We start from the raw sequence: 14,049 nt of genomic DNA on the forward strand, positions 1-14,049 counted from the left end.
ACAGGACCAAACATTTCCCTATTCTTCCACAAATCAGTTACCATAAGAAAACATACCTACTTGAAACTACGTATTGTAACAAACCATATCGCTAGAAAACTTAAGAAATCTGCTGTTTTTGTGCTTGTAAAGTCCGACTTTTGGTCTTCATTCCGTCATCGCAATGGCTAAATGCTCGACATTCTCATTATTCGACTAATGCACAAGAGCCTGTTGGAGTCTTTATACAATGCACAAGCAATTTCGCTGGGAAACTCGAAAGAAAGAAAAAAAGGGCACATTGAGAGGAGACGTATCGTGGTACGGAAGCTTAACAAATCCAGACATCGTCAAGTAGCCGACGAACCGGCGACTTGCTGGTACAAAAGTGTTTTGGGAGACATCGATACCAGAAGATGCCGGGATCCTTGGAAAGGCGACACGTAGGCGCGACACGATTCTCGACAATAAGAACTCGTGTCTCTACAGATACTTCCTCTTGAGAATAGCGGTTTCCCCGAGATTTGCCTAATCGGCTATCAAGATGTCTTTCTATCCAGAAACTTCCGAGTCTAGTCACATCAAAGAATATTGTCTTTTACAAGGCCATCTTGTTTTACACGAAATGGTCAATTTAATTCTATGAATTGTAAATAAGTGTTTTCTTCTTTTCTTCCGCGGAAGTGCACGAAAGAGTTATAATATATTTGAAATAGAAATTTAATCAAATACGATAGAATATTTATTAAAGTAATTTTCACTTACAGAATAGTTGGTTATTATATTATTGTTGGTTAAAGTATTCTGTTTGAGATCGTAATAATTTTTAAAAGTTAGGAAAATAAAAGTAGGATAAAGAATGAATAATAACGGAATGTAACATCTTGTGTAAATGGCAATTTATTACAAATATAAGTTGAATGTACAGTAAAAAAAATCATTGATCTTAGACTATGTATGAACCTTAAACTATGTATCTTAAGTAACGACATTATTGACAAAAATATTTTGGTATTTCAACACTCGCAGTGTACAAAATTTATAGATAAAATTATATAATATACACGGATTTGGTTAATTAACAATTACATATATAAATATAGCATTTGTAATACTAGTAAACTTCATTTGCTCCTCGCATTTGGAGCATATTAAGGAACCATGTATATCTTTTATATCTTATAGTAATTATATTTTATAAGGCACTAGATTGTACTTATTTACAATTGCGTGATATTCGCGATGTTAGGCACCTACTTCTAGCACTTGTCCTTATTCGAAGAGCGTAGATCTTGAATTATATTGACGTTCGAAAAAATTCATCTAATTCTGTATTGTAAAGACTTCCTTGTTTGCTTATTCTTTATAAAACAATTTCACAAGCACAAAGAAATCTTTAGCGTCAAAAATTTATTTAAAATATCTTTGGTCCTTTAATTTAACTTAATGAGAATATACAAATAAATGGAAATTTAAGTATACCTTACTAGTTACATCTCAGAAAGACATTATAATTTTTTTAGCAATCTATACATCTATCAGAAACGATATAGATCTTTTCTATATCTTTATGAAATTCCAAATTCCGATCCGATATTATACCTAATGAAATTACACAACTCGGAATTTCCCTCTCCATATTGGAGTTTTCTTTCTACATTTAACAAAAACTTTGGTTCATCGTTCATGTTTCGAATGGATAATCCTGTATCATCCTATTTCACACAACCGAAAAATTATTCTACGCACTCTTTCCTAATTATAATTGGAAAATTGCTCCATAGATTGATAGGGCAATTTTGCAAAATCTGAATGCACCGCCAAAGATGGGTAAAACAATCGAAGATAATACGCGGGAAAATTTAAATCGTTGAGTCTAGGCGACGAACACGAGGACGACGTGGTTACCATAGAAGACGAGTATTGCGGGGAAGAATCGACCCATGGTCTGTGCAATCTTGGCTGTATATCGCGATCGACATTTCTAAGCGGTAAATTTCGACGAATAGTTGGGGGAAGAGGAGGACTTATTCCTCCGCAGCTACTAACACCGCTGTCATCTAAACTTTCTGTCTCACTGGAGGCTGTTTTTGGTCTCTGATTGGCGATATCCGAATGATTCGATGGTTTATTTGACTCTGATTCTAAAGACATATTCTCATCGTCGTCATCCATGCGGTTCAATCTTTCTGCCTCCGACTGGAATTTCCTCTTGCAACGTGATTGACCACAGTCTCGAAATCCCTTCGCGAAAGGATTGTTGTTGATCTTTAGTTTTGTGATGTTCTCGTTCTAAAAACAGAAAGGTACAAAAAGGTTTCTAGAAAAATTACATTAGATTGATATACGCAGGTATGTATATACATACGATTACATGTAAAATTATTGAAACTACTGTGCATTGAAATTATAAATAAGTTTATATGAATATTTTACTTGATAGGCGGTTACAGCAATGAACTGTGTTTCATTGAACTTGAACGCTGATGCTGGATAAGAGTATAGATCGCGCAATCTAGTTGCGTCATCGGAACGAATTATCCAAATCCGCGGAATATACTTGTGCATGGATGTCAGAACAACCTGGAAACAAGAATGTACTTACTCAACAAATTGTGTTTCAATTGTTTAAAAATCTAGCAACATAGAAATAATATTGTATTGTTTATTAATTCAAAATAAATGACACATCGTTTATTCGATACACTCGATACATTCTGCGATTATTGTATAGCAAGAACAACGCAAACGCTAGTGGACATTCCCGCTTTTTTTTTTTGTCGTAAAGAAGAAGAGATTCCCTTCATTCCACCAGTTTACAGCGGAGAGAATTTTATTAAATTCGTAATTAGTTTGAAGAATCGGCTAAAAGGGCGCCGCTTCGTCGAGATAAGTTGGCGCCTTGCTAAGGATGCCGACGACGGTGGGGACAGACGCGATTCTTGAAAACCAGACTGGCCCTTCAACCTTCTCGGAATTACACGCACTCGACCTATCCAAAATCTTGCATGAACCACAAAGCTGCATAATAGCACTTCGATTACTCTAGCGTTACTTCATTGTATCCCTGGATTACTGGATTTAACCTATTCGTCTTCTTCCAATACAAAATTCTTTGCAATGAAGGAAAGTTTAAAATAATTTTAACAAAATAAAATATCTCCATCTGTTAATATTATAACATTAAACAATATAACACATATTTCTCAAATTTTTACAAAAAAAAACCTCCATGTTGCATACAATCAGAGTATCAAATCCGAAAAGCGAAACAACAGAAAAATGTTAATTCATGACAGAATTTTGAAAAACTGGCCGTTCGTCAAAGAAAGTCGGCGTGCAAGAGAAACCTCTTCGTTTTAATAATCGCTCCTCAGGTACTGAAAGCGACGCAGATCCGCAGAAATAATTTCCGGGATATTGGTGAAAAATTGAAAGAAATGACAAGGGGCGCCATGGATGTGTCAGCTGCCAAGATTCGTTCTGTTGGGGCATAAACAAACCCACTCGCCGAGAGAAAGGGAGGTATATCGATTACAGGGTGTCGTGGAGCGTGTTAATCTTCGTTCTTCACGGACAACAACGGAAACCGACGTACCCGGCACCATTTTGAATAGCTTAAATCTCTGGAAGGTAGGTGCACGCAACATCTTCCCTTTTCTCTTCGAGATTCTAATCCTGGCTTCCGTACGGAACCTAGTCAGGAACCTAGTTTGATCACCTTACCTGGTTAACAGAGACCCCTGTTATTTAGCTGACCTAATGCATTAGGAAAGGGATATGATTTGACTCAGGCCGAAAAAGAAAAAGGTGGACGATGTACATTTAACTGGATGTAGGTCTGTGGAATGTTAATATTTTGTATCGATAGAATAAACGAAGTGAGAATAAAAAGAGAAGTCGATAAATTTGAAATACTTGAAGTGCAAGTATTAGCAATAAAATATCGCAACGAAAAAGATAACTGAGGAAAGATATATAACAGAATAATATTAATATATTTCTTCTTTTGTTCTTTATAAATACGTATAAAGGATAGCAGAAATATTGTCGCGTGTTGTTAAAGAGAAATAAATATCGAAAGAACGATCCGTAGACAAAAAGATAGGAACTAATTGACGGTAAACGAAGTATCGCTCGGAATTCTTTAACTGGAGGTTGCTTTTTTTCCAATGGGCCCTAATCGGAAGTGAAACGAGTAGCTATGAGGGTGGATCCGTGTGTGGCGACCTCCCGCATGCGGTTCGAGCAACGAGGCAAGCCGTAGGCAAAAGTCGAAACCAGAGACGCGGAAAGAAAGAAAAAGAAGGAGCATTTAAGGACACGCTGGCCTGTCCAAACACGGGACATCTAGATAAATGGAATGCCGCTACCATTCGGTTTCCTTTCCCGGACTTCCGTCAAGCCTTTTCTCAAAAGAGTTTTTTTAATCAAAAAACAAAGAGTCGGAGAATAAATCAATACATCCAATAATTAATTTCTCTGACTTTTAGTCAACAAATATTTTTTGAAATCAATTACACAATGAAAGAATTCATATTCATTTCTCACAAATATATAGATACTATTTAAAATTTCGTTTAATTATAATAAATTGTTATAATTAATAGATAAAAATGGTACTCACATTATTCCTGGGATCAACAGCGTTGTTAGTCAGCTTTAGTTTATCGAACTTAAGCGAATGCTGCATCCAGTGCGAACCGGTTGCCGGACTATCCGGATGCAAATAAATTCTTCGATCGATTCGTGGTTGAGGTTCGGCTGGACCAGCCGACGTCCATCCTCTTACATTCCCACAAGTTTTCTCCAATCCGCCACTGCTACCGACGTACTTGTGCCGACGATCGGACGCCGGCTCTACTTCGAGAAGAATGCAATAACGAGCACGAGGTTCTAATCCCGTAATTGCCAGTTGAATCGACGGGAACATTCGCCTGTAACGAAACCACAAAGGATTCGCTTTAATAATTTTGCCTAACGAATTCGGATTTCTCAAAAAATTATTGTTTATTAAAAAGAATATTAAAAATTAGAATGACGAAGGATTATTAATTAAATGTAAATAGACGTACAAATCCAACTTATTATCAACCTAAATAACCCACGTCGTGACATTGTCACTCAAAAGGCACGTAAGATTCACTCACATTTCGGACATCCCTTAAATGAACTCCAAATAAAAGACCAAGACTTCGAACTAAGTAGTAAAGTTGTTTCATAGGCATCATAAGTGCTTTGGGAGGCATGGAGTTTAACTTTTCGATGTTGTTCACGATAAGTTAAGTAAGCTTTTTGCACACAGGTAACGTAAGTAAATCACAAGAGAACGAAGGGACAGAATATTCTCGGTCATTAACGTGCCGGCGACGAGTGGGCGTCGCCGAACCAACAACTCGAGCTGCTGTTACTTCCTGCGACTTTTTAGAACATCACGACCATTATCTTTCGATCCCAACTGCAAGTTTTCTCCCTCGTGTAAACATTTCAAACTCGCAGATAATCCCGTGAGTAAACCACCGAAACTTAATCTGCGGTGATTCGGGCCGTTTGCATACCTAATTGCAGTTTTTGAGCCGTTCCTTTGTTCGCACATTTCTTTTATTCACTTCTACCGAAGTTTATGACTGTATGATTTTATGTTATGAATACGATTTTATTATTTCTCTTCCATTTTCTCTACGAAATTATTAAAGAAATTTCACAATTTTTTAACTACCTTTTGCAGTCAATATTGCGCAGGCGAACAAAAGTACGTTAAACTTGTGAAAGGTTCATTTTAACCTTCGATTGCAATGGTACCTCACTGTTTAGTACTTCAAAGTTAAAGCTACGGGAGATACGTATCTGAACTAATGGACGCAATTAGCAGTGGAAAATTCAACTTGTAGACTTAAACTTGTAGACTTGAAGACTTAAAAGGAAGATCGCATAAAGACGTATCCTTCTTATGAGTCTAAGTCAGAAAATAAAAATAGCGAACAATACAAAACTATAAAGACAATGCATAATAAGGGAATCTCAATGAATCATCTCGTTGGTATTTCCAATTTTCTATCACGAAATTTATTATTATTAAACAATTATTCATCGATTGATTTCAAGTTGAAATGATATATTCTCAAAATCGACGCCATACTCAGTGTCGTTGAATCCACTAAAAGTGGCGCCCTTATAAGTGGAGGATTACGCCGTCGCGACGTCTGCTGGAAGACCCGTGCGCCAATGATTCGAACGTCTGGTCCTTTTAAAAAGCCTCTCGACATTATCGAACAACCAGATAATGCTGTTAATAACGCGATACAACAACGAGTGCAGAACGGTAGCACGCGCCCCGCTTTTCTTTCATCTCGTAGATTAGATGAATCGAAAGTCACGTGGTACAATTTGAACTTCGTTAGACTTTATATCCGAACGGCAGCTCGAATTATAAATATACCTTCGCCTATGTTATCGATTCAGTTTCTTTAAATCGCGCAACTTTGATAAAAATATGAGAAGGACTTTAAAAAATATTAACAAAGATTTCTTTCGTTCACTTAATATTGTATTATAAGCATGCTTTGGTTATTTTATATACATTTTTAAATTTCATAGATTTAGATAAATAAAATACTCAAAGGATAGTATTCGCTACAACGTTCAGTGGGACAAACAGATCTCTACTGAACTCCTATTCTTTAATTCATAAAAATGTAAGCATTCGCGATGTTCTACTTAGAAATTTTTTTTTTTTTTTTTTTTTTATTTTGGTTATTTTACAATTTGTCCTTGCGGACATTTGGTAAAGTGTTATGTCTTGTTGGTGAAGAAAAAAAAAATATAAATAAAAAATAATTTTTAGCGGGGTGCCAGCTTCGTTTTTTCTAAGTTATATCTTTTATGAGGATACTTAGAAATTGGCACGAATTTTCCAAAAAATCCAATATAGTTTTCCTCAAGATCATACATAAGACGTTTTTTTAGCATTAATTTCGGTCAGTTTTTCTTCTAACCTCCATGACTGCCATAAACTCGTAAGCCCATAAAGATGTTCGTAGCGGATCAGTAACAGGCGAATCATGGCAAAACGTGAAATTAATTATCTCCGCTTTAGAAGAGCAGACCCTTGTTGCAAGGGAAAAAGAGAAGGATAGGAAGAAGTAGAGAAAACGTACCGAACTTCGGAATTACTTCTGGAACGCACGTTTTTTCCGTGAACCTATTCATCCGTTTTGACGCAAGGAAGCTAACAGCAAGAGGCCAAGGTAGTAGTAAGAAGAAGAGGAGGATAACCGATCGTAAAGAACAAAACGAATCGAAGACCGCTAGAAGGGAACGAGGAGAACAAACGAGTCGATCGTGTCACGGAATACTGATTGGTGCATACGAGGACTGTAACGGAGTGCACGTGGTTGGCACGTGGTGTTCTCGCTAAGCAAGAATCGTAGCTGGGGACCGGAAGGCACGGATATGAGGACGGACACACACCTTTCTAACTATTGTAAAATCCCGACCGCCCACGGATCATCTTGTGACCAGTCATTTCTTTTATCTTGTTTATCCATGGAATACTGCTTTTTGCGATAGAAAACAGAATCGAAGATACGAATTTTTAGACAACATCTCTACTTCGATTAGGGCAAGATATTTTTATTCGTCATGGAAGATGTACAATAAAACTTCATTTATTTAAGCCTGTCGAGGAATGAAAGTTGATGTATAAGAGATCACTAATTCTTCTTATCGTAGAACTCGAATAGTTCAAATTAAAATTCGGATAAGAATTCATATTCATAAATGTTGTTTCAAAATTGGAAATTTGAATCCGTTATACTTCTAAAGGATTAATAGTTGGTCCATACAAAGTAACGACAGGATAGACGAAAAAATTGGTTACGGAATTTTAATAAAAGAAATTTCTCCAAATAATTTTCGACGTCAAAGTTATTCGCTAAAACTTTAAAATGAATTTCGTGCGCATACACAAGCCGAGAAAAGCTTATTTGCATTTCGTAAGATATAGGTATTCCAGATGACCGGATGTTACGAAATATTTGAAGAATCTTGTCGCATTCACATCACGTTGGCGTTTCCCTCCCCTTTCATTTCCGCGTTCACGAAACGAAACCATCTGGCTGACATCAGCGAAATATCTAACGCGAGAGACAACGCAATATTCCCAGTAATCTTATCATAGATACGCCTGAATATCTGAAAAGGAGTGACTGGTAGCTCGATCATTTCCGCCATAGAACGGCCGGAAGTGTGATTCGTCCTACATCCGTCCGGTTTATACGACTTTTCTCGCAAAATCTACCTTCGTAGAACGATTCGGAGATCGGTGTCATTGATAAACATGGACACGTCGTCATAACCTTACGTTTACGACCTTTCTTGACTACCTTCCGTGAAACTAATCGGCCTGCCATCGCTTAGAAACGTTCCTCCTTAAAAGCGTCCACTTGCCTATTCTAATCGATACTATGCGTATAGTACAAGAACTGCATTCGAACAATTTAACTCATCGTAAAAACTTTGAGATCTTATCAAGATTGAATCTGATGAAATCTCCAAGTATAGAAGTCTAGATTTTTAATTTCAGACAAGTTTTTATTCATATAAGAATACTGAATGTTATTTTTATTAGTGCATGATAGTCCTTTTATCTCTTGACAAAGCAGACAAAAGAAAAATCAAACGTGAATCATAGAGGGAAAGTTGAAATGAAAGCATTTTTAAGTGCCTAAATAGCATACGGCTTACAAAGTGAAGTAAAAACCAACAAGAAAATGTTTGTTAGTAAGTGGAAACTGTGATGACCATGGAAACAATCGAGGGATAGGTCACATTTTTTCAGGTTGAGACGGTAAAGGTTTCGACAGCGACGGAGGGTGTGGTCACATGGCGCCTGACGGGCCATTTCAACCCCAATGGAATCCAAGGTAGAAAATCCCAGTAATATATGTCAAGAAAAGAAGAAAATGTTGTTATATCCTCATTTCCACTTCTGAATAATTATTAATTTTTACCATATTTATACCAATATTTGGTACGTTAATATTAAATTATTAAACATATAATTATTGAAAATCATAGTCTGTACACTCACCGGCCCCCCTTCGTGATCACCATCTCTGTGGTCTCGGCGTGGAATTGCTGCCACAATTGCCGATTTTGCAATTCAATCTTCACTTTCGAAGGCAGTGGAGGTCCTCCACCTAAACATTGCAACGTCCACATATTTGGATTTGGTATATCCTCTGAAAGACATCCAAATAAAGCTTGTATTAATTTATTGAATTCAGTCTGGATTTATCAATCTCTTCAGACCTTGATTTCCCTTTCCATTTTCCCAACCCTCGTTTCTTAAATAAATCATACTAAACTCTCGGTACATTTTTCATAACATATATCCATGAATATCTTCATAATTCAGACATTGTCGATCAAAAATAAAATTATCAACAAACTCAGACTACCTCTACCGTAAATCTGCAAGAATCGGGTCCTTCAGGGTTCGTCGGCTTTCTGAACCAGAATTCCCATGAATCTACGGGACCATGACTCTCGTAAGAGACAAAAAAAAAAACAAATAACCAAAGCAACGTCATTACGAACAGACCAAAAAGAAGGACGATATTTTCGTAGTGAAAAACGAGAAACGAACCGTTCACGCAAAAAGAAGGGGCGGAAAGGAACAAAAAAAAGGGGGAAAACAGTAGAATCTTCAACAAAATCATTATCCTTGCAGTCTTGTCCACCTAGATACTGGACCAGCGAGAGAGGGACAAGAAATTGCGCGGATGAGGTAACTCGAATGCCAGGAAGAACACCTTTTCCAAGTGGATCTATAGAGGCGTTGTCGCTTGGCCGCATGAGCGATTCACCCTGCACTTGTCTCGCGGTTCTGCGGTCGAGGCATTAGACCCAGCCAGGATAATTGCGGGCATCGGCTCATCTTCTTTCTCTTCCTACCGAGAGGACATCGGTACTGGGCCGTTGTATAGTACAGATAACGATTGTCCGCTCGACCGAAAGTCGGCGCCTTTCATCTTGGCCCCTAGAGGAAATCCCGCGGATCTATGTCGCCTCCGCGGCCAACTTGACGAGTATTGTACACACCCTCTTCGCACAAGATATTCGTTCCCATTTCTCGACACGTGAGAAACAACGAAATTGAAGAATTCGCGATTATATGCGAAGGTGAACGATGGAGATCGAGATGTTTAAGCGGTTCGCGACTGCATTCCGCGCGACTTTAATTGGATGAATTGGAGAGATTGACATAGGAGGTCGGTCTCGAGATTGGATGGGGGCAAGAGAAAGAATTTTTTGAATTTACGGTGAGGATTACTTTTGAAATCGGAATTGATTTTTGGTCGTTAGTATTGTTGTGAATGTCCGTAGATATTAATGCGTGGAATGAATATTTTTTTTATTTACTCTGATTACAACATCGACGTTAAAATAAGATTTCGATGATAACATAAATGGAAAGACTTTTTGGGAAATGATTAACGAAAATATCAGAAATAATCGGTCAAAAATGACAACCAGAATTTGTTGGCTTTACATGCAACTCATAAAAGTTAAAAAAAGAGCAAACAGGATATATAAACATTACAATACAAATAGGATTGTGAGGTGATACTCTTTTTACGATTCGCAGTATCGAACGGTACTGAAGATTATATTCTTAAAAAGTACAGTGATAACAGTGATAACAAAGATTCGATCAACATCAAATGTCAAATTTTAATACGAAATTTCTAACATCGAAGCAAAATTGACACAATTTATACAGTTAGAAATATCTATATCAAGCTGCATTTGTCGCAACGTAAAATTATGAAAGTAAAAATATTTTCATTAACCTGGTCTATGTCGTCGAAGAGCTAGCTGCTGTTGACGAAAAAGCATTTGTTGATGTTGTATCAGTTGTAGCTGCAATTCCATTGGCATAGTTATCATCGAATTCATCTTTCGATCGATGAACGTATATCACTTAACCGCACGATGTCACCAAAACACAACAACTCGTACAAATATCTATTCGAGCCAAGTCCTCCGCATTGAAGCTTAGCGATGACTGAAGATGCGTTTCGGAATTGCACACGACTCCGTTGCAGTAATCCATCACTGCATTCGACGGTTCCCTCTGCCATTGGTCGGTGTTCTTTTCCCACCATAAGAGTGCCGCGCCCACGCTGATCCCATTGGTCGATGCAATTCCAACTTGACTACAAGTAGCTGCAAAACATATCTATACATATACAACCACAATACAATCGTCTGTTAGATTAGTGAATCGAAATGAACGTCAAATATAACATACACAAAATGAAATTTAATATAAAGAATTGTACAGAAATTGATTTTCGAAGTGAGGGTTTAGAACCATAAAACAAAAAAGTATCTAAACTCACTTAAATTAAAATTTCTCTCGTGTAGATGTTTCCATATGAATTCTTTTCACTGTTTGATTGAACTACTTGAAATAGATTGTCCTTTTTAAAATGTAGATTCGGTCCTTTTATATCTATTAAGTTATACGGATGCCAAAATGATCAATTTCATATTCAATAAAATTTCATAATTTTAGTAGCAGGATATAATTAGTGTTTAATCGTTCTAAATATTTATATCCAATGTAGATCAATTTGGCTTCTGTTGTGTAACTCGATTAATCTACATAGATATATCGGCGTATTAACTGTACAATAAGTAATGAACAAATGACACAAAAATTTCCTTTTTTATTACTCAAGTCGCATCATCATCTAAGAAAGGCTTCCTCTTTTAATCCTCTTCAAGAAGTATTTAAGATTCCCGAGAAAAAAAATCATACGGCATGCGCGAGTCCGCGTGAGATCGCGCGTCGGATTTACGCGGTCGATCGGCGCATTTGAAATTTTCGAGTGAATCGCTGTGTTAGCACACGATCGCATTAAGGAACGATGCACGCTCGAGTCGTTAGGTACAAGAGAACGGAGGAATCGTCACCATAAATTACGGAATCCAGGCGAGCAGACAGCCGTTAATAGTTTGTTCTCGAGTCTCGGCGACGAGACGTAGTAAGAAGATAAAATCAAGAATCCGTCCGCGGTGCGTCGGCGGTCAAAGAGGAACGGAACGAAACGGAGAGCCGCGAGATACAAATCTACGCTTTTCTCGCTCCCTTATGTGCCCTTTTTCTCCTCCACCACCGCTCTTGCCTCTGTCGTCGCTTTGCTTTTTTTCTTTACAGCATAGAAAGCGTCCCCTCACCGCCTACGACGCCGGTCATCGCACCATTGTAGTGGGTTCCGGATTGTGGATTAACTGTAAGCGATACCCACAACAAAGCGCGCGCGCTTTCACCTGACAGCTCCGGCTACCTGTAGTCCTCCTATTTTATGACAGTATTGTAATGTCTCTCGATCGTGTCATCATAACCGCTTCGAACTCTAACTTGTCAGACTCCTGGGAACGCTTACTATCGGTGGATATAAATCAACATATTTTCTTTACTCTCTTGCTCCTTTTTCAATGAAATCAAAAGTCTAACTCATATTATGTAACTGATTATACTTGGTGATTGCATGTAACAGGATTAGATTCTGGTCCTCTAAAGTGGAAAATCGGTGAATGATGTCATTCGATTTTTTATTATTTCTCCTCTTATTAATTTCTTTTTTTATTTGAATTTGAGAAGAACTTTTAGATGAATGCTTTGAAGTTTCAGGGAAATTTCTGCAGACAATTTCCAAAAGGGTACTCGAAACTTTAACTGTATATAATATTTAAAATAGGGGAAAAATTCTTAATAAAGAAAGCCAGAGAATACTTCGGTAAAGAGATGCAGCTGTTTTCGAAAAGGGACAGAAATTCGTTCTGCTGGGAACTACAGTTTATCTAACAACGAAATGTTTTCTTGCAAACCAACAGATGCTACAAGTTTCCTTCGTACATTTCTTTCCTTTAAAAGATAAATGCGAAATTTATTTAACATTTTCCTTCCACAAAACAGTGCTCGTATATTTATGCCATACTTGATATTTCTTGAATATAAAATATTAAAATATTTAATCTATTAAGATGTACTTCATAATTTAATTATATGTATATCGATCTTAACTGATGCTCATCATCTGGGGAATTAACTAAACAATAGTATTACTATCACCATGAGAAATACTGTAATCTCTTTTCAATAATAAAATTTCGCGCCTGCTGGCAAATCAGTTTCAAGTTTCGTCAGCAGGGGTTCTCTGAGAATTTTACGTCCTTTCGGTATTCAACCGTTTTCTCTTCGGCGATTAGGTAGACTTAACGCTCTATTCATCGTTTTCCTTTTAATCCTAAATACCTAATTAGGCTCAATCGTCACTATCCTAAAAGGAATTTATATTCCTAAAAAGAAATTTGGTAAATAAAAGCAAGAAACAAATGTTCATCCAGATTGAAAATATAAATATGACGTTAAAATAATAATAAAGCATTTTTACATTCTTTTATAAAATTCAAGTATACAAATTGTAATAAATTTTCATAGATCTCTATTTCGATCAATTAGCTTCTTATAATTCATCGTTGTCTTTTATAAATATTTTCATAAATATTTCACGTGAATCTACGGAAACTTGTAATTTGGAGAGGATTTAGGTGCTAGAAGCTTTGAACGGAGGAAAGAGGTACGGTTAAGCACGGGAAAGTGTGTATGGAGAAGCCGACAAATAGGTTTTACGGCTCACTTCCTGTCCGTCGCACGCGACAGTTATGCGCCCCATAATAAGACGGTGGTTACTTTCTGAGACAGCTTGAATTACAAGCGAAAATGTAAAATCATAATTCACGTCCCGTCGATGCCGCATATTTCTCTTTCATAAGTTACAAAAAATACATAAAATATAAAAATATAAATGATATCCTCATGAAGCGTGTTTTACGATGTTCATACACCCAATTAAATAGACATTAATATGAAATTATGCTTGCGTTACTTCTTAAAATTTAAATTTATATTGAATTTGATTTGAATTGATTTTAAATCTAAATTCCTTCGATTCACAAATACATGGATTACCTAATTATTATATTAACAAGCAA

General features: G+C 36.9%; 1 protein-coding gene across 1 annotated transcript; it reads right to left on the reverse strand.

The window, feature by feature from the left end:
* Window positions 1–578: 578 nt before the first annotated feature.
* On the reverse strand, window positions 579–11,633 carry LOC132908141 (T-box protein 2-like). Its single transcript, XM_060961835.1, has 5 exons — window positions 10,836–11,633; window positions 9,071–9,221; window positions 4,607–4,916; window positions 2,416–2,562; window positions 579–2,271 (listed from the first exon to the last, which is right to left on the reverse strand). Exons 1-5 carry the CDS (start codon window positions 10,939–10,941, stop codon window positions 1,735–1,737), a joined length of 1,251 nt encoding a protein of 416 aa, XP_060817818.1. The 5' UTR covers window positions 10,942–11,633; the 3' UTR covers window positions 579–1,734.
* Window positions 11,634–14,049: the final 2,416 nt, after the last annotated feature.

This window comes from Bombus pascuorum, chromosome 6, assembly GCF_905332965.1.
Source record: "Bombus pascuorum chromosome 6, iyBomPasc1.1, whole genome shotgun sequence".
Taxonomy (NCBI): Eukaryota; Metazoa; Arthropoda; class Insecta; order Hymenoptera; family Apidae; genus Bombus; species Bombus pascuorum.